The 26,794-nt window shown below is 48.5% G+C and overlaps 1 protein-coding gene across 1 annotated transcript in view; it reads left to right on the top strand.

Annotated features, from left to right (window-relative positions):
- Positions 1–472: 472 nt before the first annotated feature.
- JAKMIP1 (janus kinase and microtubule interacting protein 1) overlaps positions 473–26,794 on the top strand; it is a 33,934-nt gene continuing 7,612 nt past the window's right edge. Inside the window, exons 1-8 of the mRNA XM_030925702.1 lie at positions 473–544; positions 2,194–2,403; positions 2,886–3,005; positions 6,105–6,251; positions 7,543–7,683; positions 8,817–8,876; positions 23,577–23,705; positions 26,150–26,278. Coding sequence (XP_030781562.1) covers positions 542–544; positions 2,194–2,403; positions 2,886–3,005; positions 6,105–6,251; positions 7,543–7,683; positions 8,817–8,876; positions 23,577–23,705; positions 26,150–26,278 — 939 coding nt within the window. The 5' untranslated portion in view covers positions 473–541. The remainder of the gene's footprint in view (positions 545–2,193; positions 2,404–2,885; positions 3,006–6,104; positions 6,252–7,542; positions 7,684–8,816; positions 8,877–23,576; positions 23,706–26,149; positions 26,279–26,794) is intronic.

The raw sequence follows: 26,794 nt of genomic DNA, 5'->3' as shown, positions 1-26,794 counted from the left end.
CAGGAGATCATCCTGGCCGATGGAAACAGCCTTTTGTCTTCCAAAGAAGGTGCCTCAGGGAGCTCTTAAGTATAAATTAGTGCCTAGCTCCCAACCAGCACATAAGAGAGAAGTGATACCCCTGGCGAGTTTGTGGTTCTTTCCTGAACTCTATGTTGATTAGGATTATTTTGGTTGCAAGTGACAGAAATTCCACATCAGAACTGTAGCACTGTGGTACTTGGCTGGAAAACCTGTCAGTCTGGAATCTAGGGGTATCATTTCCTTTCTTCTCTCATGGCTATGTTATTTTTTCAGTTTTTAGTGGTCTTCTTTTAAAATAAAATAGCCTCGTGTTACCTAGGGGCTAGAAGAGATTAAGAGTGGCAGCGAACACTGATGGCAGGCTTGCGATATGCCAGGCACTGTGCCAGATTCTTCCCATGGTTGCTCTAAAGCTCCTCAACAGTTAGAAAGAGTTGGTTCTAAAGTCTTCTTATTGTCCACGTTTTACAGAGACAGAAGTTGAGTCAGAGAGGTGGCCCAACCTGCCCATGGTCATATGGTAAGGGTTGGGGGGTGGGTGGGATTTTAGCTGGCTTCTCTCTGCTATCAGAACAGGGCCCTTCACCTAAATTCTCTGCTGTGGCAGTCTGTGTCTGAAATCAAGGTATATATGATTTAGAAGTAAGAGCTTTGGATTGTAATCCACTGAAATGTAACCTGCTACATGAGCGGGCTGAGCAGGAGGAGCCTTTGCATCTGTTTCCTTGCAGTTGCTGCAACAAATACTCTCAAACTTCATGGCTTAACATGACAGAAATGTGTTCCCATACAGTTCTGGAGGCCAGGAGATTGAAATCAAGGTGTCTGCATGCCCACACTTCCCCCTAAGGCTGTGGAAGAGGATCCTTCCCAGCCTCTTCCTGATACTGGTGTTGCTAGCTGACCTTGAGTTCCTTGGCTTGAGGCCACGTCCCTCCAGCCTCTGCCTCCATCTTCACACGGCCTTCCCGTCTGTGTCTATCTTCTCCTCTGATAAAGACACCAGTCATAAGGGCCCACCCTGCTCCAGGATGACCTCATCTTAACTAATTGCACCTGCGGTTTCCCTCTTTCCAAATAAGGTTCCTTTCTGAAGTTCCGGGAAGGCCATGGGTCTTGGGGGGCTGCTATCTAACCAGGACAGTGCCCTCACTGGAGCATCCAGAAAAAGCCAGAGTGGATGACCTGGGGCTGACACTTCCTCTGCATACTTTTTTTGGTGTGGTTTCCGCACTGTCACCCGGCCCACTGTGTTGAGCCTGTGTCCCTTCTGACACTCCCCCGTAGGAAGGCTGGACAAGACAGGGCTGGGGGTGAACTGAAGATTAAGTTCAGGTTTGTACGTGGGGAAGCTGTGGTCCCTCCGAGATCCAAGCAGAGGTGTTAAGCAGCCAGCTGGTTCTGTGATTGTGGAACTCAGAGAGAAGTCAGGGCTGAGGCATGTGTTTAAGATCTGCTGCATCTGTGGGCTTGATACCATTGGAAAGGACCTGGCTGCCTGGGAGAGGATACAGAGTGAGAAGAGGTCTGAGCCTCGGAAACTCCAGGCTTCAATGACAGCCAGAGCAAGACACCCTGTAAAGAATATAGAAACTGGGAAGTGGCCTTGGGGAGAGGGAACAGGAGGTCGTGAGTCAGGGAGTGAGTGACGGGGTCAGGGCGGGAGGACAGAATGTTGTCTGGTGGGTTCGGTGGCCAGGAGAGCACTGGTGACCTTGGCAGGAGCTGTCTGGTGGTGAGGGTTGGGGAGCTGTGGCCAGGCAGGAGAGGGTCAATGACTGAGAAGGAGACATGGGCCTGGAGACGGAGAGAGAAGCCAACTCTGCCAAGAAGCTGAGCTGCAGAGGCGTGGCTGGGGGCCGGCAGTGTTTTATTTTATTTTGCTAACATAGGAGAGACAGGAGCATACATTGATGTCAGTATGCGTGTCAGATTGAATATATATGTGCCTTAACCCCTAGCTTTGTCTCCTCTGTCTTGGGGCAGTGACGGGGAACAAGCCCTGGGCTGTGGGCTATGCTTGCTCTGCATCTGGAGTTTACTGAATTCAGTTGACTCAGGCCCGAGACACTGCTTTGCCCTTTCCCTGGGCTGAAGGCCCCAAGCAGGAGAGAGATTTCCTTGGTCACGAGCCCCTAGGGCTGACTGCTTATTCTTTTTCTTTTTCAGATGGATGAGATCAAAGGGAAAGACCGTGTGATTCTGGCCTTGGAGAAGGAACTTGGCGTGCAGGCTGGGCAGACCCAGAAGCTGCTTCTGCAGAAAGAGGCTTTGGATGAGCAGCTGGTTCAGGTCAAGGAGGCCGAGCGGCACCACAGTAGCCCAAAGAGAGAGCTCCCGCCAGGGATTGGGGACATGGTGGAGCTCATGGGCGTCCAGGTGAGGGGCAGTAGCTTGTGCCAGCCTCAGGCTGGTCCCCCATCCATTTACGGGGCATTCTTCTGGTCAGCCATAGAGGACACTGAGGCAGCATGTATTCATTCATTCATTGACTCTTTAACTCAGTATTGGAGGGGATGTTATAAATTCCTGGATAAATTCCTGTTATAAATTATAAAGTGCTGGACACTGTGTGAGGTGCCGGTGCATGGTGGCCTTTGTAAGAGAGACAGGGTGGGAGGGGCCTGACCACAAGGTCCCCAAGGAGGAGCCACGGAAGGGTTTGAAGTCTCAGTGGCCTTCTAGGTGGAGTCTTCCGCAGGTGTGCAGTGGGCTTGCGTGTTCCCCACCTTGCTGTGTGGTATGTGGGCCCCTGAATAAGGATCTCACCCATTATGTCATGTGAATTTTCTAAGAAGGCTCCACACAACTTCTTAAAGTACATTTACGTCTTGACTTTTTTTTTTTTTTTTTTTTTTTAGGATCAACATATGGACGAGCGAGATGTGAGGCGATTTCAACTAAAAATTGCTGAACTGAATTCAGTGATACGGAAGCTGGAAGACAGAAACACGCTGTTGGCAGATGAGAGGAATGAACTGGTAAGCAGCCCTGAGAGACAGGCGGTGCCTCGCAGGGTGCAAAGAAGGGGCCCTGAGTCCCCGAAACATGCCCTGCACAGAAAGTTAATGCAGAGGCCTTCTGGTTCTCTGAACTTAACTTTTTACTTCTTTTTGATTAAAAATCTAACACATGCTCATTGAAGAAATCTCTTACTGCCATTTGTTTTTGCAGGAACTTATCTTGAGCAAACAATTGGAGAAGTTCCATGAGAAGCATGGAGAGGATGTTCATTGCAGTGTTGTTTATATTAACAACCCAAACCAAACCAAATCAAAAATTAAAAAACCAAAAAACCGGATTGTTCAATACTAAAGCATGGGGCATAGTGATTATGGAATATCTATACAATGAATTCTAGACTATCATTAAGATTGATGATGGAAACCCTATTTAACTGACATGGAAATGTGTTCGTAGTAAATTAAATGAAAAATGCAGTTTACAGAACAATAATACATTGTCATCATCTTGAATATTAGAAGTTATTCTTGTTTTATTTGTTTTTTTTTTTTTTTTTTGAGACAAAGTTTTGCTTTTGTCTCCCAGGCTGCAGTGCAATGGCTTGATCTTGGCTGACTGTAACCTCTACTTCCTGGGTTCAAGTGATTCTCCTGCCTCAGCCTCCTGAGTAGCTGGGATTACAGGCATGCGCCACCATGCCCGGCTAATTTTGTACTTTTAGTAGAGATGGGGTTTCTCCATGTTGGCCAGGCTGGTCTTGAACTCCTGACCTCAGGTGATCTGCCCACCTCAGCCTCCCAAAGTGCTGGGATTACAGGTGTGAGCCACCACACCTGGCTAGAAGTTATTCTTTTAGGTGGTGTAATTATGGGTAATTTTAATTTGTGCTTATCTATTTACTTTTTTGCATAAAATTGTATATACTTGTAAACTAAAACTTATACATTACTTGTAAAAATAATGAACATAGACTTCTGATTAAAAAAGAAATCTCCAGTAAAAATAGCAATTTCATGAATATGTTTACATTTTCTGGATAAGAGCAAAACTAATTTTTATGTAATGGCAGTTGATACATCAACTTCTTGACAGATGCCTCATAATTTTTATGTTTATTCTAATTTCTATTATGAAGGGAAGTATAGCAGAAGAATATTTGAAAAAAATGAGTGGTGAACAGTGTCAATAAGTATCACCTTTCCACAACTTTAACAGGATCAAAATAAATTCGCTTCCTTCCAGTATTTTTAAAGGCTTTTTTTTTTTTTTGCTTTAATCAGACTGTACATCTAATATTATGTCTCCACTCTTCATTTAAATATTTATAAGTTCATAAATACTCATGAGCTGCATAATAGTTTACTGAGTGGATTAGGAAAAATCATAGGCTTCTGGAAACATGTCAGATCAGACTGAAGTAGTTAAAAGTAGAAACTGATAAGTTTGCCAACGCTTCAATCTTTTTTTTTTGAGGTGGAGTCTTGCTCTGTTGCCCAGGTTTGAGTGCAGTGACGTGATCTCAGCTCACTACAACCTCCACCTCCCGGGTTTAAGCGATTCTCCTGCCTCAGCCTCCCGAGTAGCTGGGATTACAGGCACTTGCCACCATGCCTGGCTAATTTTTGTATTTTTAGTAGAGATGGGGTTTCGCCATGTTGGCCAGGCTGGTCCTGAACTCCTGACCTCAAGTGATCGGCCTGCCTCAGCTTCCCAAAGTGCGTGGATTACAGGCGTGAGCCACCATGTCCGGCCTCAATCTTAAAATCATGAGGTAACTACTGCTAGTTTGGGGTGGTTCTTACATGTTTTTAATGTTTAAATGAATGCCTTGAAACCCACCAAGAGACTTTGTTTTATTTTATGGTTATGAATTGGGTTTTTTCCCCTGCTGTGTATTGTTCTGCAACTTGCTTTTTTCACTTCATGGATCAATTACAGCACTCCCCATCAGTGCTTATAGATCTGTCTTTGTCTTTTTACCAGTGGCTTGGTAGTACATTGTGTGGATATACCATGGTCTGTTGAAGTCTCTTCTCAGTGGTGGATCTTTAGGCTGTTGCCGCTTTCTGGATTTCTGTGAGGTGCCACATGCCTGTAATCTCAGCACTTTGGGAAGCCAACGTGGGCAGATTCCTTGAGCTCAGGAGTTTGAGCCCAGCCTGGGCAACATGGCAAAACCCTGTCTCTAAAAATACAAAAAAATTAGCTGGGTACAGTGGTGCACACCTGTAGTTCCAGCTCCTTGGGAGGCTGAGGTGGGAGATCACTTGAGCCCAGGACGTCAAGGTTGCAGTGAGCTGAAATCATGCCACGGCACTCTAGCCTGGGTGACAAAGTGAGACCCTTTGTCAAAATAACCCATGTCATTTTACCTACCTTCTGTTTCAAAAAAAAAAAATGCCATGTAGAAGATCCATATGGGTCTTTACTGACTTTAAATAAAGGTTCAAGTCAGTAAAGACACGTATGTATCTTCTACATGGCATTTTGGGGGGTGGGGTAGGTTTCTAGAAGTAGAATGCATGGGTCTCATGGCACATTTTATATTTCAACCTATACCATCAGAATATTTTACCTTAACGTTTACAGCCTGGGGAGTAAACGCAGGGGTCTAGAGTCAGTCCCTTGTGTTTGATTCTTGGTGAACTCAAACCACCAATCTTTGCAAAAGTGCAAAGCATTCTTGGCACTTTCTTTGTGAAGGTGGGCCCATTGCCTCCTCTCTCTGGGTTCAGGTTCTTTGTCGATAACATGAGGATGGGGAAGGTGCCCCCTTTCACATGTGGTGGCTGTGCCTGTAGTTGTCATAATATTGATAGATATTTAAGTTGTTTCTCATTCTTTCCATGAAAATAACACTGGGGAGACTACCACTCTGCATTCAGTTCTCACCATGTGCCTAGGAGACAGGAGCTGCCATGATTCTCATTTGACAGATGAGGAAACTGAGGCTGAGAACTTGCCCATTGTCATGCAACTAGCAAACCAATGTGTCATCCAGGACACTGGCCTCAGAAGGGGTCCTAACCGGGTTGAGTGTCTGCTCACCTTGGTGCTGTGACCTCGGCCGTCTGTTGTCAAGTTGTCTGAGCCTCTGTGCCTGTTTCCAACCACAGCTGAAACGCTCACGAGAGACCGAGGTTCAGCTGAAGCCCCTGGTGGAGAAAAACAAACGGATGAACAAGAAGAATGAGGATTTGTTGCAGAGTATCCAGAGGATGGAGGAGAAAATCAAGAACCTCACGCGGGAAAACGTAGAAATGGTGAGCTGTGGGCCCCTTGGGACCAGCCCTGGCACTCCCAACTCTGTCTGGGATTCTCCAGCCCTGAACCTCCCAGTTCACATGTTCTGAGCCCCACCTGCCACCTCCCCACGAAGCACCAGGAGCAGCGTCAGTCACAGATGTCTCTCCCTTCTCTCCACCTGTCTCACATTCACTGTGCTGTGGGTGTTTGTGCCCGGAAGGAGTCAGACAGCTGTGTCCTTAAACACATCCCCCATTCTCTCTGAGCCTCTGTTTCTTCATGCATAAATGGGAATGAAAATATCAACACTGGAGGATCATCAAGAGATGAAATGACAGCATGTAAAGACCTCATAGGGAATGGGCCCAGAGGACACCCAGCATGTGAAAGCCATTACGATGATTGCTGGCGATGCTTTGCCGAGGGGTTTCTCCTCCAGCTAGGATGCCTAGTGTTTGTGGTCGGGGCAGGTGTCTTATAGTTGACAGTTTACAGAATGCTTTCAGGTTCAGTGTTCAGAGTAGTATCAACCCCCATTTTACAGCCAGGAAGACAGAGGCTCTGATAGCACACACGCTCTGCTGTCTGCACTGTAGCAGGTGCAGGTGTGTGTGTGTGTGTGTGTGTGTGTGTGTGTGTGTGTGTGTGTGTGTAACTGCTGTTGTGTGGAGTCCTCTCCTTCCCCTGCCTTCCCCTCCCAGCTCTCTAGGCTCATTTCAGATGTCATCTTCCAACCCCAGGCCCTGCCCATCCCTTCCTGTCAGCAGTGTGCTGGTCAGCCCCACCTTGGGCTTGGCTTTGGTCTTCCCTGTCCCCTCTTCCAGCACAGGACAAGATGGCCACGTATTAGTTCGTTTTCACACTGCTGATAAAGACATACCTGAGACTGGGTAATTTACAAAGAAAAAGAGGTTTAATGGACTCACAGTTCCATGTGGCTGGGGAGGCCTCACAATCATGGTGGAAGGCTGTAGGTACATCTTACATGGTATTGAGAGCCAAGTAAAAGGGGAAACCCGGTATAAAAACATCAGAGACTTATTCACTACTTATTCATGGGGTGGGGGAACCACCCCCATGACTCAATTATCTCCCACTGGGCCCCTCCCACAAAATGTGGGAATTATAGGAGCTGCAATTCATGATGAGATTTGGGTGGGGACACAGCCAAACCATATCAGGCCATCATCTCTTTCATCCTCCCATCCATCCTTCTGTCCCTGCACCCCTGAGCTCCACTCCAGCGCCGTCCCTCGCAGACGTTGTTGGTGGCTAACCCTGTGGTGGTCTGTCTCCCTGTGGCTGCAGAAAGAAAAGCTGTCAGCGCAGGCCTCTCTGAAGCGGCACACCTCCCTGAATGACCTCAGCCTGACAAGGGATGAGCAGGAGATCGAGTTCCTGAGGCTGCAGGTGCTGGAGCAGCAGCACGTCATTGACGACCTCTCACTGGTACATCTAGCACAGCTGGCACGGCTGCCCCTGGTGGGGGTGGCACCAGTGACATGGGTGTCAGGAACAGGCGTTGGGGCTCAGGGTGATGCTACTGAGCTGGGTCAGGGTCAGGCAGTGCTGACTTTGGGGGTCACCAAGCTCACCCTGGTGTGCACATTCCTGCTTCATTCTGCCATCAAGCAGCCTTGGCTTAAAACCTGGGGACAGTTTCCATGGCTACCCTTTTCTCACATCTTCTCCCTGGCTTGCTGTGATTAAGAAGCAGTATCAGTTTTAAGGATGTCTTTTGGCCTTTAGAGACTTGGCATGATCTGTTCCAGAGAAGACTTCTTGTTTGGTTGGTTGGTTGGTTTTTAGCTTAGCAGTTGGCAGACTGTGAGTTTGGGCCCACACACTTGAACCTTATAATCAGACCAGCACCTTGCTAAGGCTGCCTGTGTGAGTTTTGGATGTGCATATGGGGCATGGATCTATCAAAGGGGATTGAGTATGTCCTAAGCAGGTGGGGAATTACATCCAGAGAATTCCACAGCTCTCTGTGAAAGGAGCTTAGGCAACAGGCAGAGAGCACCTGCAGGGAGCTTTAGTTGGATCTTAGAAGCAGAATGCATTCTGGTCACCGAAGAGGGTGTGTGATGGTTCCATGCACTGGTCTTCAAAGAATAGAAAAGCTAGTGATCAAAATTCTAGAAAAGGCTTTGATTATTGTCATGTTCATTTTGCCTGCCTCCATCTCCCTCTACCTCTTTAACTTCTCTCTTTCTTCCTTTCATCCATCCATCCATCATCCATCCATCCATCCATCCATCCATCCATTCTTTCATCCTTCCATCCACTTACCTATGCACCCATCTATCCATCCATCCATCTTTGCTTCGTTACACGAAAGACTCAGTGCAGTTTAGGGTGAAGAATATATTTCAATGAAATAACAATAAAGTCAAAGAGATGGATAATAAACTCTCCCTGTAGCTCTCAGTTCAGAGAAGCAGCCATCACTTGGGCACTTAGAACTTGAACTAGCCATGCCTGGTGCGGATGGGCAGGCCCAGCTCCCTTTGAGAGCCAGTGGCTTTGATTCGTGAGATGTGAGGCTGGCTGGAAATGCCAACCGTTGTGTTTCCTTCTAGGAGAGAGAACGGCTGTTGCGCTCCAAAAGGCATCGAGGGAAAAGTCTGAAACCGCCCAAGGTGAGCCTGCGATGGTGCACCTGCCCTGCCTTGCCACTGCGTCACAGATCTGCAGGGCAGATGGGTCGTGGGAGGGGGGAGGTTTCACAGGGGTCCTGAAGCAGACACACACAACTCAGCATGCCTGATGATGAAAAGCCTGTCATCGCTGTCTCTCAAAGCAACATCAGTATGGCCGTGTCATGCGACCCAGTTATTGTAATTTATTCATGGGAAACTTCCTGATGAATTCTCTACTTAGGCCTCAGGGTATATTCACCCAAAATTAAAAACATAAATACTTAAACCTTTTGAAGGATTTAAGGGACATTCAGGGTTGGTTTATATCAGAGCATATCCTGTTCTGAAAATAATCAGGAGCTTTGTGTTTTTTTGGAATCACGCAGAACTGTAGTCTTCTTGGAAAACATAGGTCGGCTGTTTCCTAGTAACAGCGTCTGAAGGAGCCGGGCTTGTAAAATTCAAATGCCCACATGGACCAATCTGGAACTGATACCAAAAACAAGCAAGCAAACAAAAACATAGTTTGCCTTTAAACCCATAAACCTATTTTTTGCTTCCACAAAGACACAGGTTTCCTCTCCCTTTTTTTTTTTTTGAGACAGAGTCTCGCTCTGTCGCCCAGGCTGGAGGACAGTGATGCCATCTTGCCTCATTGCAACCTCCTCCGCCCAGGTCAAGCAATTCTCCTGCCTCAGCCTCCTGAGTAGCTGGAATTACAGGCATGTGCCACCACACCTGGCTAATTTTTGTATTTTTAGTAGAGGCAGGGTTTCTCCATGTCAGCTAGGCTGGTCTCCTCTCCTTTTTATTGAATACAAGTGCCCAGTTTGGTTTATCTTTTGATCGAGATGTGGTTATAGAGAAATATTTCTCAACTATAAGGAAAACGGCTGTGCAAATGTGATAGTGAATGGTCAAGGGCATACAGTCTTGGTGTCAGGGTGACAATAGGGAGTGGTGGGGACTGTGGCAAACTGGGCCCTGAATCCTGGTTGCTATAAGAAGGTGGACTGGTGGCATCAGATAGTCTAGTCTTTCAAGATAAATGTAAATCCCTATCTGTTAGCTTCCTAGGGTTGCCTTAACAAAGTACCACAAAATCAGTGGCTTAGAGCCACAGAAAAAGGCCGGGCACAGTGCCTCATGCCTGAAATTTCCAGCACTTTGAGAGGTCAGGGTGGGTGGATTGCTTGAGCCCAAGAGTTTGAGATTAGCCTGAGCAACATAGCAAGACCCTGTCTCTACAAAAAATTTTAAAAATTAGCTGGATGTAGTGGCGCCTAAAGTCCCAGCTATTTGGGAGGCTGAAGCAGGAGGACTGCTTGAGCCCAGGAGGTCAAGGCTATAGTGAGTCATGATTGTGCCACTGCACTCCAGCCTCAGTGACAGAGCAAGACCCTGTCTCCAAAAAAAAAAAAAAAAAAAAAAAAAAAACAAGAAGGGAAAAGAAATGTATTGTCTTAACAGTTCTAGAGGCCAGAATGCTAAAATTAAGGTGTCAGTAAAGCCATTATCCCTCCCTCTAAAACCTATAGCAGACCCTTCCTTTCCTTCTCCTAGCTTAGAGCAGTTTCCCAGCAATCTTTGGTGTCCTTGGTTTGCAGCTTGAACTCCAATCTCTGCCTAAATTTTCAGTGACATTCTACCTGTGTGTCTCTGTGGCTTCACGTATAAAGCCATCACTCATGCTAGATCAGGAGTCCATCCTACTTCAGTGTGACCTCATGATAATTTAACTACTTCTGCAGTGATCCTATTTCCAAATAAGTCACATTCTGAAGTACTGAGGTTAGGACCTCAACCTATCTTTTTAGGGGATACAGTTTAATCCATAACACCTTACTTTATGTGAAATTGAAGGACATAAATGTTGGATTTTAAATGTCCGTAACACTGTGGTCTGAATACAGGTTGGGCATCCCTAATCCAAAAATCCAAAATCCAAAATCCTCCAAAATCTGAAATTTTCTAAGCACCAACATGAGGCCAGGGAAATTTCACACCTGGTCTTATGTGACAGGTTGCAGTGAAAACACGGTCAAAACTTTGATTCATGCACAAAATTATTTAAAATATTGTATACAATTTCCTTCAGGCTATGTATTATATATAAAATGTGTATGAAACAAATGAATTTCATGGTTAGACTTGGGTCCCATCCCTAAGATGCCTTATTCTGTTTATGCAAATATTCCAAAATCTGAAAAACATCTAAAATTCCTTCTGATCCCAAGCATTTCAGATAAGGGACACTCAGCCTGTAAAATATATACCTGTGGGCCACGTAAAATATAGCTATGGGTGCAATTTGGCTCCCAGGCTGCCTCCTGGCTGCCTTTACTGCAGTGTTCAGATAATGCCACATAGAGTGGCCTGGCTCTGATGATTTGCTAGGTCCTGGATTTGCGGATGAGTGGGTATTTACACCATCTCATTGAATTCTCACAGCCACCTCGTGTAGTTGGTATTATTTTTTCAATTTTACAGCTGTAGAAGACCTACAGATATAAAATATAGAAAAAACTCAGAGAAAAATTAAATTGACAAGGCTGAGTTTCAAACTCAAGTCTGAGACTGCGAGTCCCAAGCTTTTCCCACCAAGCTGAGTCGAACACGGGCAAATCTCTGCACATCGGCCTTAGAAACTCAGAAATGGGAAGTGGTTTGAGTATAACTTGTTTATATTTATTTATTTGTTTATGTTATTTTTTGCTTAATTACTTATTTTTTTGAGATGGAGTTTCGCTCTTGTTGCCTAGGCTGGAATGCAGTGGCACAATCTCGGCTCACCACAACCTCTGCCTCCCGGGTTCAAGCGATTCTCCTGCCTCAGCCTCCCGAGTAGCTGGAATTACAGATGTGCCACCACGCCCAGCTAATTTTGTATTTTTAGTAGAGATGGGGTTTCTCCATGTTGGTCAGGCTGGTCTTGAACTTCCGACCTCAGGTGATCCACCTGCCTCAGCCTCCCAAAGTGCTGAGATTACAGGCGTGAGCCACCGCGCCCAGCCTATATTTAAATATATACTTTTATAGAAGACATAGAACCACATTATAGAATATCTGGGAAAAAAAAAAAGTAATCTATCACCAGCGGTGCCTCCCCGGCACGTTGGCGTTGCTGTTTTAATTCATTTCCCCAGCTGGAACGGCGGTATGCACATTTGCACCCTGGATTTTATTTAACATTAGACTGCCAGCCTTTATCCTGTGATAGCTGTCATTGTAAACATAAATTTTTATGGCTACATAATCTGTGGAGGAGATGGACCATAAACTGGTTTACTGTTCTGCGATTGTTGGGCACATTGCTTTCAGCTCCTCGGCACTATGAATGATGCTGCAGTAAATGTGCTTCTGTTTACGCAGACAGCTCTTTCTGGCCCAGCTCTATTTTATTCCCTGACTGTTGAACGTGTTATTAAGTGACTACACCATTATTTAGCTACCCTTTCCCCTCCCTTTGGACTTGCTGCTTCTGTAAACGTCGCCACAGCAACCAGCTTTTGTCTGGAAAGCTGTGTCCATAATCAGAATCGTTTCCATGCATAGATTCCCCGAAGTTGAAATGTGGCTCAGAGGGCGAGAAGGCTTTGACCAGAGAGCATCGCTCCCACCCCACCCCACCTGCCTCACGGAAAAGTTGCACCATTCGGCACTGCTGCTGGGAGTGTGTGTAACAGCTGTTTTCACCATGGGACATATGTTTAAAAGGCACAAATCTAAAGATTGTGCAGTTTGTCCCATTAACGGGATGTGCTGTGGCATTACGCACCCCATAGAGCTTCCACGTGGGGTTTTGAAAGTCCATTGTTGAGCCAAGACTTTATTTTTAAAATCTATGTCAGAATGCCTGGAATTAAACAGAGGTTTCTCTTCCCCCATCTTCCTGATTTCTTTCTTTCTTTCTTCCTTCTTTTTTTTTTTTTTTTTTTTTGAGACAGACTTTTTACTCTTGTTGCCCACGCAGCAGTGCAATGGCATGATCTCGGCTCACTGCAACCTCTGCCTCCCGGGTTCAAGTGACTCTCCTGCCTCAACCTCCCAAGTAGCTGAGATTACAGGCATGCGCCACCACACCTGGCTAATTTTGTATTTTTGGTAGAGACGGGGTTTCACCCTGTTGGCCAGGCTGATCTCGAACTCCAGACCTCAAGTGATCCACCTGCCTGGGCCTCCCAAAGTGCTGGGATTACAGGCATGAACAACTGCACCCGGCCATTCTTCCTGATTTCTGAACATGTTTATGGGAGGAGAAATTCACAAAGGGTTAGAATTGAATCATGATTTGCTACATCGCCTGTACAACGGGCAAGGACAGGGGCTGTGCCTGTCCTGCCCACTGTGGCCTGTTCACTGCCTGGCACAGAGTAGGTGTTGACTAAAATAGTCCCTAAATAGTTGTTGACTAAATAAGCGAATTGCCTTTACTGGAAAAATGTACCTGTATGACACTGGATTGTCCCAGAAGAACGGCGATGTGTGGTCACTTTAATGAAGATAGTCCTGGGTCATTAGGAGGCTGAATTTGGGGATCTGTGTAGAAACTTTCCTGAGTAGGTTTAGGGTCTTTTCTATTCACTGTTTCCTGGGCCCACCAGCATTTTTTCTTTTTCTCAAGATTCAGTGTAGACTTCAGTGTGGACCAAGTTTTCTCCCATGTTCCTACTTAATCCTGGCATTGTGCAGGGCTGGATGGAATTGGCACTTGGATCCATCTGGGCCCGAGCAGGTTTTGTAATCCAGGGTTGCCTTTCAGGCCTAAGAAGCTTCTTTTTCTTCCCTACCACAGGCCACAGGCATTCAGTACACTTGGCTTTCTGTATCTGTGGGTTTCATATCCATGGATTCAACCAACCTCTGACTGAAATCATTCAGGAAAAAAAAAATGGATGGTTGCATCTACACTGAACACATACAGACTTTTTTTCCTTTTCTTTTTGTTTGGAGACGGAGTCTCGCTCTGTTGACCAGGCTGGAGTGCAGTGGCATGCTCTTGGCTCACTGCAATCTCCACCTCCTGGACTTTTTTCCTTTTCATTATTCACTAAAACACAGTCTAAAACTACAGTCATGCATTCCTTAACAACAGGGACACATTCTGAGAAATGCGTCATTAGGTGACTTTGTCGTGCAAACATCATGAAGTGTACTTGCACACACCCAGATGGTCTAGCCTCCTACACATCTAGGCTATTCAGTCTAGCCTGTGGCTCCTAGGCTGCAAGCCTGTGCAGCCTGCTACTGTACTGAATACCGTAGGCAGTTGTAACCCAGTGGTATTTGTGTATCTAAACATAGAACATGTACAGTAAAAACACAGTGTTATGATCTTATGGGACCGTCGTTGTATACTGTTGGGGACTGAGATGCTGTTATGCTGCACATGACTGGGTTCACAGGGCATCTGCGTTGTATTAGGTTCAATATTATAAATAATCTAGAGATGAGTTAAAGTGTACAAGAGGATATGCGTAGGTTATATGCAAGTACTGCACCAATTTGTATAAGGGGCTTGAGCAGCCGTGGATTTTAGTATTCGTGGGAGGTTCTAGAACCAGTCCCCCATGGATACCGCGGGATGACTAGACTAGTTTCTTTTTCCCCTGAAATGCCCCCATCACTCTCTGTCCCTCACACATGGAAGTGCTGTAACACTTTGCCCAGGGCTTTGTTTGACAGAGTACTGTGGTGAATGCATTGAAGGTTCCAGAATTTTCCAGAAATCTGACAGCCCTATCTCTGCTCTCCAGCTCCTGACTCTGTGTGAGAAAGACCCTAGCAAACCTCCCTGGACTCCCTGCAGGAGAGCACCTCCAGTCCACTCCCACACTCAAGTTTGCAGAAGATGCAGTCAGGGCAGAGCAGAGGGTACCAGCCTTTGTCTTCCTGGGGTGTTTGTGTCCCTGAGGGCCATGACTCAGTCTTACTGGGCCTGTCCAACGGTCCTCTTGTGGGATCTCCTCCAGGGACAAGATTGGTGTCGATTATCTCATTTCCCAGGAAGCCTGCTGGTTCAGCGTGAGCTGACGTTAGCCCCAAGGGAGAGGCTGGGGGAGAAGGATCCTGAGTGGTTCCTTGGGCCGTGTCCTGGGGACTGGGGTACGGGGCTTGCTCAGGACCTAGACCTCTGGCCATGTGGCAGTAAATTGTGTTGCAGGCCATGGAAACTTGCACAGAAGCTATATCATCCTAGAGTTCTAAGCATATGCATAATGGCTAAACATCAGCACAGTTTACTCACACACCTTGGTTGAAGGTAGGACCGATCATTTTGGATAAGGTTGGGAAATTGTAGCCCCAAGCAGTAAGGGAGTCAGACCCTAGCTACTAGCTGGATGGGATTGGCCAAGTCATCTAAACTCTCAGAACCTCAGTTTGATGTGTAAAAGGAACATTACATCCATGGGATCAAAGGAAGCTTCTGGTTCTTTGCTTGGTGCATAGCAGGTGATCAGGAAGTCAGAGTGTCTCCTTCTTCCTTTATCTTACAACTTAATAACTTTCCTTTGGAGAGCCTATAAACTGCAGATTCCCAGGTCATGCCCACACCTGCCTCCCCCATTAATTTATAATAGTGAGGTGGGATCTCAATGCCTTTTGCAGTAATCATTCTTTAATGGAGGGCTGGGGAGCTGCACTGGGAACCATCAAAGCACATCGGAAGGAAAGGCCCTTTCCTGAGCCAGTGCATCAGTGCCATGTCCCCTCCGCCCTGAATGACCTTGGGTCTGCTGTTGCCAGGGGTTGGAGGATGCCTGAGGTCTGGTGGGTCATTTTTGTCAAGGACTCTTGCATCCATTCTGATAGGACCTAGCAAAACACGTAGGACCTATCTAAACTTGACCCCATCCCCGCACCCCTGAGGCCAAGCCTGCTGCCTGGTGGAGGGAAGGACAGGTGTTGGCGGCTGGTTATGCGGTACCTTTGCCTGCCTGGGACACTCAAGTATCTTTAAACAAAAACAAAAACAAAAACAAAGTCTTGCTCTGTCGCCCCTGCTAAAGCGCAGTGGCGAGCTTACTGCAACCTACGCTTCCCGGGTTCAACCAAATTTTCCTAAGTGGCTGGGGTTACAGGCACATGCCACCAGGCCTGGCTAAGTGTTTTTTTTTTTTTTTTTTTTTTTTGCATTTTTAGTAGAGACAGAGTTTCGCCATATTGGCCAGGCTGGTCTCGAACTCCTGACCTCAAGTGACCTGCCTGCCTTGGACTCTCAAAGTCAAACATTTTTTCATCGTGTGCATGCGTTTTTCATTTGCAAGTTTTGCCAAAGCTATCTATTTTTTCCTTCGTGGTTGTTTGCAGTTGACCTTATTCCTAGGCTTCCTTCCCCACGGCTGTCACTGGTCTGTGAGCTCATGAAGGCTGGATGGTGTCGTAGGATCCAGCTACTCGAAGCTGCTGGCACAGTGCCTCGCACTCAGAGGGGCTAATAGTAGTAACTGCAGGAAACCAGTGGCTACTTCATGTCTGTCTTCAGGGCTGGCCTCGGTTGGTGTGCAACTGTGGGCCCTTTGCTGGGAGGGGCAAGGACTTGTTCCCCCTGACTCACCAGTGACCCTGTCACCTGGTCCCTCCTCCACAGCAGCCATCAGGACTCATTTCGTGCAGCTCTGATCAAAGGTAGAGAGGGCACTGGTAGCAGGACTTGGTGCCAGCCTTGCCAGCTGAGTGGCTGATGTAAACCAAAAAGTCACTGAGGCAGGTCTCAATCAATTTAGAAGTTTATTTTGCTAAGATTAAGAATGTACCCTGGAGACAGATCTGAGCCTTTCTCCAACGATGATTTTGAAGGCTTCAGTATTTAAAGGGGAAAAGCAGGCTGGAGGGGAAAGAGGGAGGGTGTGGTCACATGACTGAATCCACAGGTTGTGAGAGAAAAGGAGCAGGTAGGGGAATAGTCCAAATTATGTAATTGTCTCATGCTCAGTAAATCAGCACTTTACATAAGATCAGGTGAACATGGAGCAGCTACCTATGGAGATGCTTAATCTTTTCTCTACAGCTCTCTGCTTAGGAACAAAGGGAAAGGCAGCTTCTTGCATGACTCAGCTTTCAGCTTAAGTTTTTCCTTTTGGTGTAGTGAACTGGGATTCAGAGTTTTTATTTTCCTTTTACAGCAGGCTCCGTGCCAGAAGCATGGGACATCCCTCTGAGCATTGCTCCGTGTCCCACCTGCCAGGGGGCCCTTTGGTAAAGGACTCGGGAAGATGTGGGTCCTGGGGATAGGACACTGGGACGATTATGAAGAGACAGGAGCTATGTCCTGGACCACACCCAGGCAGCTCAGCAGACAAGCACACACACCGTCTGTGCCAGTCCTGGAGGCACCGCCAGAGGAGCTGCAGCTGGTGTGGGTGGAGCAGAGCTTGGGAGGCTGACCTGGCCACAGAGGCTGCCTGGGTACCTTGTCCAGGGTAGCAAACACCATGGGGACATCTGGCTCCCATTTGCAGACTTGGGAATGGACAGGTGCCATTACCTATGGTGGTTCTAGGTAATTTGTTCACGCAGGGCAGGAAACCCCAGCGCCAGGAGTGAGCAGGGTAGTGAGTCCTGGACTCAGGGAGGAGCTGTTGCAGAGGCTGGGCCTTTAGGCACCTGGCCTCCTGCCTGGTTTCAGGAGGTGACTTCAGGCCCCGTGGGGAGGGGCTTGAGGCAAAGGTTCCAGATTGCAGCCCTGCCCCTCCAGGCCCCCGCTGTCTCAGGTCTACACTGCCTGGGTCAGGCCCAGTTGTCTCAGGTCTACACTACCTGGTCAGATGGTGCCTCATTAGGAAAAATGGCTTAAAGGGTAGTCGGCACTAGACTGAGTAGCACAATCCAGTCACACAGTTCATCTGATGGCCACTTCCAAAGGAACAGAGAATCATGCACTGTTGAAATTGAAACATACATGAACTTTGCTATGTGCATTTATTTTATGAATTGCCCATTGCCCTTTAATATTGCTTTGGTATCTGTCAAAGTACAGACATTTTACTTTTTTATGGTAAAGTCTGTCCATTTTTTCTCTAGCATGAGAGTTTTTGCTTTGGATGTTATGTCTGGTGACGCTTCTCCAAGAGACGGAAGACTCTCAGAGACACCCCTTCTGGGCAGGGGAATCTGAAGACTTTGATCTAGTTCAAAAAAGTAGTTTTTTGGTTAGATAATGGTTTGTTTTGGCCTACAAAAAATGTTAAAATAAATGCTGACAAAATGATGGTAGAGAAGCCAATGAATTTGGCGAGTCTAGGGTGCATATGAGGTGGTCCGGGGATAGCAGAGAAATTTCAGAAACACATGAGGACAGAGGCAGCTCCTTGGTTTGGTCCTGAGGGAGAATGTCTCATGGCGTTGTCATTGCTAGTGCTGCCCCGGGGACTTTGTGATTGTCTGGGGACCCAGGGCCTGTGCCATGGTGTTGACAACAGGCTCTCGGCTCAGGGAGGATGGGATCTGGGAGGAAGGTCCCCAGAGAATAAACTGGCTCGGAAGCTGTCCTCTGTGACGAATGCACCCCAGCCTGCCCCTGGAAACCTCCCTTCAGCCCACGGTTGGTGGAGCCAGCATCGGGGCTCTGCCCTGGAGCTGGCTTCCCTTTTACTGAAGGTGCGTCTTCTGGCGCACTCCTGTTCTCAGGACTCTGCAGCAGACGGATCCACAGGAAACCCGGGAGACACTGGGGAGGATGTGTTAGAGGAAAGGGGAGTGCGTGGGGAGAGAACTGGTGCTTTTTCCTCGGACTGGAGGAAGCCCTGAAAATGGATACCGACGAGGTGTCTTTTGCCTAAGCCCACGCACAGGGGCTGGCGTGTCTGCAGCATCGCGCCACCATGGAATATGTCCTCTTGGTGCTGTATTTCTCTTTCTTCCTGTGTCTCTGCGCCCTGGTGTGCCTGTACTTCTCCGGCTGCCAGGAGATGACCTATAAGCATGAAGGTAGGCAGCTGGTTTGGGGTTTTGTTTTTTGAGGTTCTGTGAAGGTCCCCGGCTGTGACCGACAGATGCTGCCGCCTGTGACAGGCAGCTCTGTTGAAAATGAAAAGAAGACGAGAAGACAGGTGGTTGAGAGAGGCTGGATCCGGTTGAGGGGCTATTTGTTTTGGGGATACCTTCTCTTTTTCCTTCTGGTTCGTTTGACCCGCTAAGGAGGTGTTCCTCTGTATATTCAGAGTGTAAATGGAGAAGACGTGTTTACTCTTCGTTCATTTTGCCAAAACTGATTTTTTTTCTTTTGAGACAGGATCTTGCTCTGTCACCCAGGCTGGAATGCAGTGGCACAGTCACAGCTCACTGCAGCCCCAACCTCCCAGGCTCATGTAATCTTTCCACCTCAGCCTCCCAGGTAGCTGGGACTACAGGCTTCAGCCACCATACTCGGCTAACTTTTAAAATAACTTTTTGTAGAGATGGGTTCTCACTGTGTGACCCAGGCTGATCGTGAACTCCTGGGCTCAAGAGATCCTTCTGCCTCAGCCTCCCAAAGTGCTGGGATTACAGGCATGAGCCACTGTGCCCAGCCAAAACTGAATCTGAATCTGAATCTGGATTCATCTGTAAAAACAAGTCAACAAGGAGAGGCTTTGGTTGCAAGGAACATGGAAGGCTAGAGGAATTACCGTTTTATTCAGTAGATGGGCTCAGAATGAGCAAATGATGGACATTTTTGCTTCTAATGTATCTCTTGTGAGGAAAAACCCAGAGACTCTTAGAAGAGTGGAGACACAGAAAAATGAACAGTGTCTTTCGTGTTTGCCATTTTTTTTTAAAGCGCACTATGTGCCAATCATGAGAGGAAACAATGTTTTCTAGGCGGTTCTCCCCTCATTCCTTGAGAAGCAGGTGGTGAATTATTTCCTGCATGTTTGGAAAATGCAGTGCAAAACCAGTTGCATTGCCTTCAAGGAAGACAGCCACTGTGTTTTCACTTTAAACATTAATATATCTTTTCTATTTTTTATTAATAAAGGCACAAATATATCAAGATATACAGTACATGCAGGCTTCCTGCGTCATATAATCACTCAACAAAACTTTTCTCTAAAGGAAACAAACTAACCCAGTGTTATGAAATGTTACAAAAAAGTTAAGGCCGGGCGTTGTGGCTCACGCCTGTAATCCCAGCACTTTGGGAGGCCTAGGCAGACGGATCACTTGAGGTCAAGAGTTTGAGACCAGCCTGGCTAACATGGTAAAACTTTGTCACTACTTAAAAAAAATATATATATATATATACAAAAATGAGCCAGGTGTGGTGGCACGCACCTGTAATCCCAGCTACTCAGGAGGCTGAGGCAGAAGACTTGCTTGAACTTGGGAGATGGAAGTTGCAGTAAGTTGAGATTGCGCCGCTGCACTCCAGCCTGGGTGACAGAAGGAGACTCTGTCTCAAAAAAAAAAAAAAGAAAAGTTAAAATGTTTTTTAAAAATACTCTGCATAAAAACCTGAGGGGTTGGGTCCCAGACAACTCCTTGCTGCTATGGGAACTCTGTGGGTGCTGGGCCTGGCCATGGATTCCTCTCCATTGCTGCATGGTTCAAATTGGACTACCCTTTTGTGTTTGGTTTCTGCCCTAAGAGCTGCTTCCTCTTTCCCTCAAAGCGGCGTAGTTCTGTGGAGTCTTGGTCTCTGGGGCCCTATGATATGATACTGTCAGGGGCTCCACTGCGTCTGGAGTTAGGCTGTTTGCAAAGGCTGCTCTACTTTAAACACAGGCGGCAGCGTCGGTAGTTAATGCCCTGTATTAGGGCTTGAGAGTTCAGTCCTTAACTAGCAGTCCTACAGGGTCTTTGACAGCATCAGTAGCTAATGCCCTGTATTAGGGCTTGAGAGTTAAGTCTTTGACTGGTAGTCCTGTAGGGTCTTCACAATGGATCGTCCTAGGTAATTGAACACTGAGTCATTACCCCCAGGAGGGCCCCTGACGCTGACGTGGATGGTCACAGCCCAGCAGTGTGTCCTAAATGTTTGGAAAGTGTGTGACTTGAGGATGCTTCCTGGGCTACAGCAACAAATAAGGCCCGTCCCCAGAGGCCTTACGATTAGCGGTGTTTGCAAGAAATAAGGTCAGCTCAGCAGCTGCTCAGAAAAAATGTGGAACCTGGAGCGCAGGGGGATGACCTGTGTATGCAGAAGAGCTTGAGTGCTGCAGATGCATCACTCCTGTGGGTGCCATTGTCACCATGGGAGGGCACTACCACTGCTCTCTAGAGCTCGTTGGAAGAGTCCATGACGCCTGAAGTCAGGTGGGGCTCCCATCCGGAGGGGAAGTTTGAGTAGATGATTGTCTCCAGCCTCTGCAAGGAGAGAAATGACATTGAAGTCAATGGTGTCCATAGTCCTCATGTACCTGCCAGTGAGACTCATCTGGGGCGTGTAACCACAGGGTGCCCAACTGATGCCAGCTGTGTGAATGAATGGAAATTATGTCATGTGCAAAACAAAATCTGTTTGTGGCTAGACAAACTAGTGTGGCTTTGAGTTCATTAACCCTGAGATACAGTCGGGAACAAAAGGGCCAACCTCCTGCCTTCATGGAGCTTCCATTTCAGGGGGTGGGAGGAAGACTATCGGTAAACACAATAGCTTGCTTGATCTTACGTCAGGTGGGAGATGTGCTATGGAAAGGAATAAAGAAGGAGGCCCGAGAAGCTGGGGTGGGGATGAGGCAGGAGGGACCTGGGCATGGTGGCCAGGAAGCCTTTTCTCACATGACTGCGTTTGTGCAGAGACCTAAGGGAATCTAGGGAAGGAGTCATGTGGATTGTGGGGAAAGTGTCTCAGAGCTCAAAGGCCCCGTGGCAGGCATGCAGGAGAGGAGAGCAGGAGGAGAGGAGAGGAGGAGAGGGAGGGAGGGATGATGCCAGGGCAGGATGGGAGGTAGATCCCACAGGGCCTTGCAGACTACTTGTAGCCTGCATGGATGTTGGTGGTTTTAATAATTCCAGAGAGAGATATTGGTGGCTGGGACCAAGATGAAGATGCCAATGGAGAGAGGGGGTGAGAGGGCTGGATTTTGAGTTAGAGGTGAAGCCAACAGCGTTTCTCCCAGAGAGGGCAGGCGTGAGAGCTGAGAAGAGAGAGGAGGATTCCTGGGATGGGGACCTGAGCAACTGAAGCATGAGCTGCTGCTGCTGCTGGACTCAGGTTAGATTGTGGGAGGCATGTTGTCAGGGGTAAGTCACTGCCCACTAGGATTCCACAATGCCATGGAGGACGCAGCTGACGTATGAGTCTGGAGTTTGAGGGTGAGGCATATTCCCTGTGCATATTAAAAAGCAAGGAGGAATGTGGGGGTTGGGGGATGCAGTGCACAGAAAGACAGGTGCCAAATGCAAGAACGTTCTGGGTGACGTGTGGTGGTGGGTGCCTCCCTTGAAGCCCCTTCAGAAACTGTGTAAGGTGACAAGGATGTCCCTGCATCTTCCCTGCCTTATGTCTAAATTATTTCCTAACCACATTATTAACTCTGGTGCCAGTCACATTTTTCTCACATTTATAGTAAATTTGAGTAAACCACATGGGCGGGGAGGAGCCCTTAGTATGTGGGGAGTGCCTGGCTTTTCTCTGTGGGTTGGGGGAGCTCTGGTGAAGCCGTGTTCTGGATGAGCAGCAGAGCCTCAGGCTGGGCTCTGGAATTAGTTTTGATTCCTTCTTTATGGTCTGAAAAGCATTCATTGATTGTAAAAACAAATAAAAATCCTTGTCGGGGCTGTTTGGGAAAAAAACAAAAAAGCTATGTTCCTAAAATAAGGGACATTGATCTGGTGATTGTGGGTCAATGTCTGCAGCCCCCAGGGGATGGGTGCAAGCTCCTTGGGGCAGGGACCTGGCCTGGTTTTGATCCTGTTGTATTCCCCAGGCCTGCCCTCATGTCTGGCCCATAGTTTTTGCCGAGTGTTTGCCGAGTGAGTGAATGAATGGATAGACAGATGAATGAAGCCCATATCCTGTGATATTTGGAGTGGGAGAAGTGCCAGCAGGGTAACTCAGAGGCTGGCACAGAGAGCCTTACAATTTGTCTCTGTTTCTGAGTGATGGGCGCGTGAAGGTCTATTACACGATTGCTTCTCATTCTGTGAATGTTCCCAGTTTTCTATATGAAGTTAAGCAGAGATTGTCTCTTAATGTAGGTCTGGCTGGGACTTGGGCCACGCATTTGCCATGCTAGTCAGAGCACTGGGACTGTGGCTGGGCTCTCCACTCCTTCAAGTTGTTGCCCCCTCTGGTGTCCATCTTCATCCAGTTCTTCTCCTTGGAACTTGACATCTCCCTGGGCCCTGTCCCCCTTCTCCTTGGTACAGCCAGTGCGCTGCCCATGGAGTGTGACAGAGTGCCGGGCTGCTTTCTGGGCACAGGGCATGCGTGGCCCCCTTTTGTGCTCACAGGTGAGGTGGCTTCTCACTCCATTTGTTAGAGAAGGAGGCTGGCACTCCAGGGGCCAAGTGGCTTGCACAGGTCTACAGCTGGAGAGCCAGGGCCAGGGCCAGACTAGCTCTCTCGGGCTGCAAACCCTAGAGTCATCTGCCACCTGCTGCCACCTTTTATCCCACCCAGTCAGTTACAAAGCCCACCAACCGCATCTTGGGATGCCCCAGTGGCCCAAATATGAATCGTTGCCCCCCTGCACTGGCATGCCCACAACCAGGGGCTGGTAGACTCTGGCAATCCTCAGTCATTGCTAACATCATACAAATTGCATTTTACAGAAGCATGTTGTGGAGACATTTTTTGGATTTGATGAGGAGTCTGTGGACTCAGAAACATTGTCCGAAACATCCTACAACACAGACAGGACGGACAGGACTCCAGCCACGCCTGAAGAAGACTTGGACGATGTAAGCAAACCTGAAGAGGGGGTGGGACCTCACCCCAGACGCTCTCGGGGCGGCACCTCCTGCTTTTGGTGGTTGCAAGTTTCGCTCCCTTGCCTGTAGTTCTGAACCCCAGATGACCCACTCCTACCAGTGCATTATCAAAGCCAATGGCGTGAAGGGAAGGCAGACCCCGCGGCCGTGGGCTCCATGAATGGCGATGGGAGGGCAGCACGTGGGGACCCTTTCTTTCCCCGGCGCTGATTTCCCCACCAAGGAAATCTGTGTCTGCCAAGTTCAAGCTGAGTCACTGAGGAATGTTGCCTTGGGTTTCTTCACCATTTGCAATTAAAACTGCTGCATAATGGTCTCTCCCTGGTCCCCACGCATGTGTGCACACACGCACACACTGCAGGGCAGGAACAGCATCATTGCTTTCTTGACTAAGATAAAGTATATAATCCAAAAATATATAAAGAAGAAGGTGAAGAGCCCCTGAAGTCCCATCACCCCAAAGTCGCCACTTCACCCTGTCCCAACCACCTGTGCCCGCCTGGGTGTATAGCCAGGTTCTTGAGCAAGGTGGATTCGAGAGGGGGCAAAGACCAGCTTCGTTCCCAGTCACCTTCCCCAGGTGAATTCTTTCAGGAGTGCTGATGACATCTCAGGCAGACCTTGTGGGCTACTATGCCTTCCAGTGACAGGAATAGTCACATTTGATTAATTTCCTAAACTGCAGACTTCATTCAGCGCAGACCTTACCCTTGCTCCCTGCCGGGGCCTGTGTCAGGCTTGGCTGCTATTTCCCTAGCTCGCTCTTCTGCCTCTTCCCATGCAGGCCCCTGGTGGCTTTTTCTGAGCCCAGGGAAGGGCAAGAGTGGGAAGGGGTGCGGATGTGCCGGGGTAGCTGGCCCTCAGGGCAGTGCCCTCTGGCAGGGGCAGGTGGATCGTGCTGCCTCTTGGGGGAGCACTTTTCCGGGTCTCCACGAGCTCCGCTTGCTGTGCTGCACCCCACAGCTTCCTGGTGAGGGACTGGGCACTGCAGCTCCTCGCGCCCCAACGTCCCAAGACTCTGAATGGTCCGCCTCCCACACACCTCTGCTCGTTGTCCTCATCCCCTCCTGGTGGCCTTTTCTGTGGAATCCTATCTGGAATGAGTTCTAGGCTGGTTTCCTCCCATGGGTCTATTTGCCATAGGAAAATGTGGCAAGTGCTGTGGGTGCTGGCACATCCGACCCCAAGGTGGCCCTCTCCTTGCTCTTCCATTTTGTGCCAAAACTCTAGGGGACACCTGTCACCTCTGCAGGTCGTCCCCTTGACATCCCTTCTCATGCTGGGAGAGATACACCATCCTCCCCGGCAGCCCACCAGCCTCAGCCCAAGTGCCGGCTGGAGGGAGGGGCCTGGCCGGTGCTGGAGACACACGACAATCCATCAGCCTGTCCTGCACAGGGGTCTGGACTGGGCTACTCAGCCTTTAGGGTCTTGTTCTCAGCCATGGGCCTTTTATGTTTAACTTAAAACAGGACGCGTATTTTCAGTTTGCTTTTTCCCAGCCAGTGATACGTAATAGGCATCTTTCAGCACCAGAGCAAGGGATTGCCTCCTCCTCTCTCGTGGCCATGTGGGGCTTTGCCTTGGATGAGCATCACGCACTGATGGGGGATTTATGCTGTGTCGTTTTCCACACCTGTGAACCATGCATGGAGCTCATCGTATTTGTGTCTTTACACGCTTACGTGGCCATCTTTTTTTTTTTTTTTTTGGAGACGGAGTCTAACTCTGTCGCTCAGGCTGGAGTGTAGTGGCATGACCTCAGCTCACTGCAACCTCCACCTCCCAGGCTCAAGGAATTCTCCTGCCTCAGCCTCCCGACTAGCTGGGATTACAGGTGCCCACCACCATGACCAGCTATTTTTGTATTTTAGTAGAGAGGGAGTTTTACCATGTTGGCCAGGCTGGTCTCGAACTCCTGACCTTAGGTGATCTGCCTCAGCCTCCCAAAGTGCTGGGATTACAGGCGTGGGCCACCATGCCCAGCCATCTCTTTAGGATAAACTCCCAGAATGGGAGGTGCTGGGTGGGAGGGGTCACCCTTTACAATGGGGACCTTTGCTTCTGGAGTTGGGGCTGGTTCTGTGGTGTCAGCCCTTTCTCTCCCACCTGCTCCCACATAAGTCAAGTGATTCCTGTGGGTGGGAGCTCCTGGGAGGAGCGTTGATGACTGAGGAGGTGCCTCCTCCCAGCAGCTTTTTCCTCCAGTCCCTAGTTGCTTCCTGGCAATGCAAAGCTCCTCAAGTACCTGTTGGCAGCACTGTGAGATGTGGCTGTTTGATGTTGCCTAAGTTGACCCTGGCACTCAAAGCCACAGCAAGTGTTTGATTATTTATGTTCGTTATTAAAATCAATCATCAATCATTTATTATTGTAATTATGCACTTATTTGTTTTCTTCTCTGTTATGTGAAGACCACAGCCCGAGAGGAGGCTGACCTGCGCTTCTGCCAGCTGACCCGGGAGTACCAGGCCCTGCAACGTGCCTATGCCCTGCTCCAGGAGCAGGTCGGGGGCACGCTGGATGCTGAGAGGGAGGCCCGGGTGAGTGCAGCCAGCCTCAGGGGGCTTGAGGGAGGGGCCCCAGATCACGCAGGTCCTTTCCAGAAGTGTGACATACCCTGGCTTGGACACTCAGAGGGGATTCTGAGAGGTGGTGGGGAACCCATAGCAAGGTCTTTGCTGCGGTTGACATTCTAGATCCCTCTCTGCATCCTCGGTGTGATGGCAGGAGCTCTGGAACATTGAGCTGTTAGAGGAAGCAACGCTACACATCACCTGTGCCATCTGTTTGGAGGAGAGCACGTGTCCAGAATTTAAGACTAAGTGATAAAATCACAGACGTGGCCGGCTTGCAGGCTTCAGGCTCCTCTCCCTCCAGGACTGCGAGCCCCCCGCCCTCCGGGGCGTCCACCAGAACACTTGCAGGGACTCCCGGGTGCTCCCCAGCCACCAAGGCACTCTGGGCCCTGTGGCCACCTCGGTCCAGGACACGCCATTCCTCAGGCTGGGCTGAGCTCTGCCTTCTGGAAACCTCCACCCGCTGGCCCTTCTCCCACC

Source organism: Rhinopithecus roxellana, chromosome 2, assembly GCF_007565055.1.
Source record: "Rhinopithecus roxellana isolate Shanxi Qingling chromosome 2, ASM756505v1, whole genome shotgun sequence".
Lineage (NCBI taxonomy): Eukaryota > Metazoa > Chordata > Mammalia > Primates > Cercopithecidae > Rhinopithecus > Rhinopithecus roxellana.
This window is presented reverse-complemented; position numbering and strand designations above follow the sequence as displayed.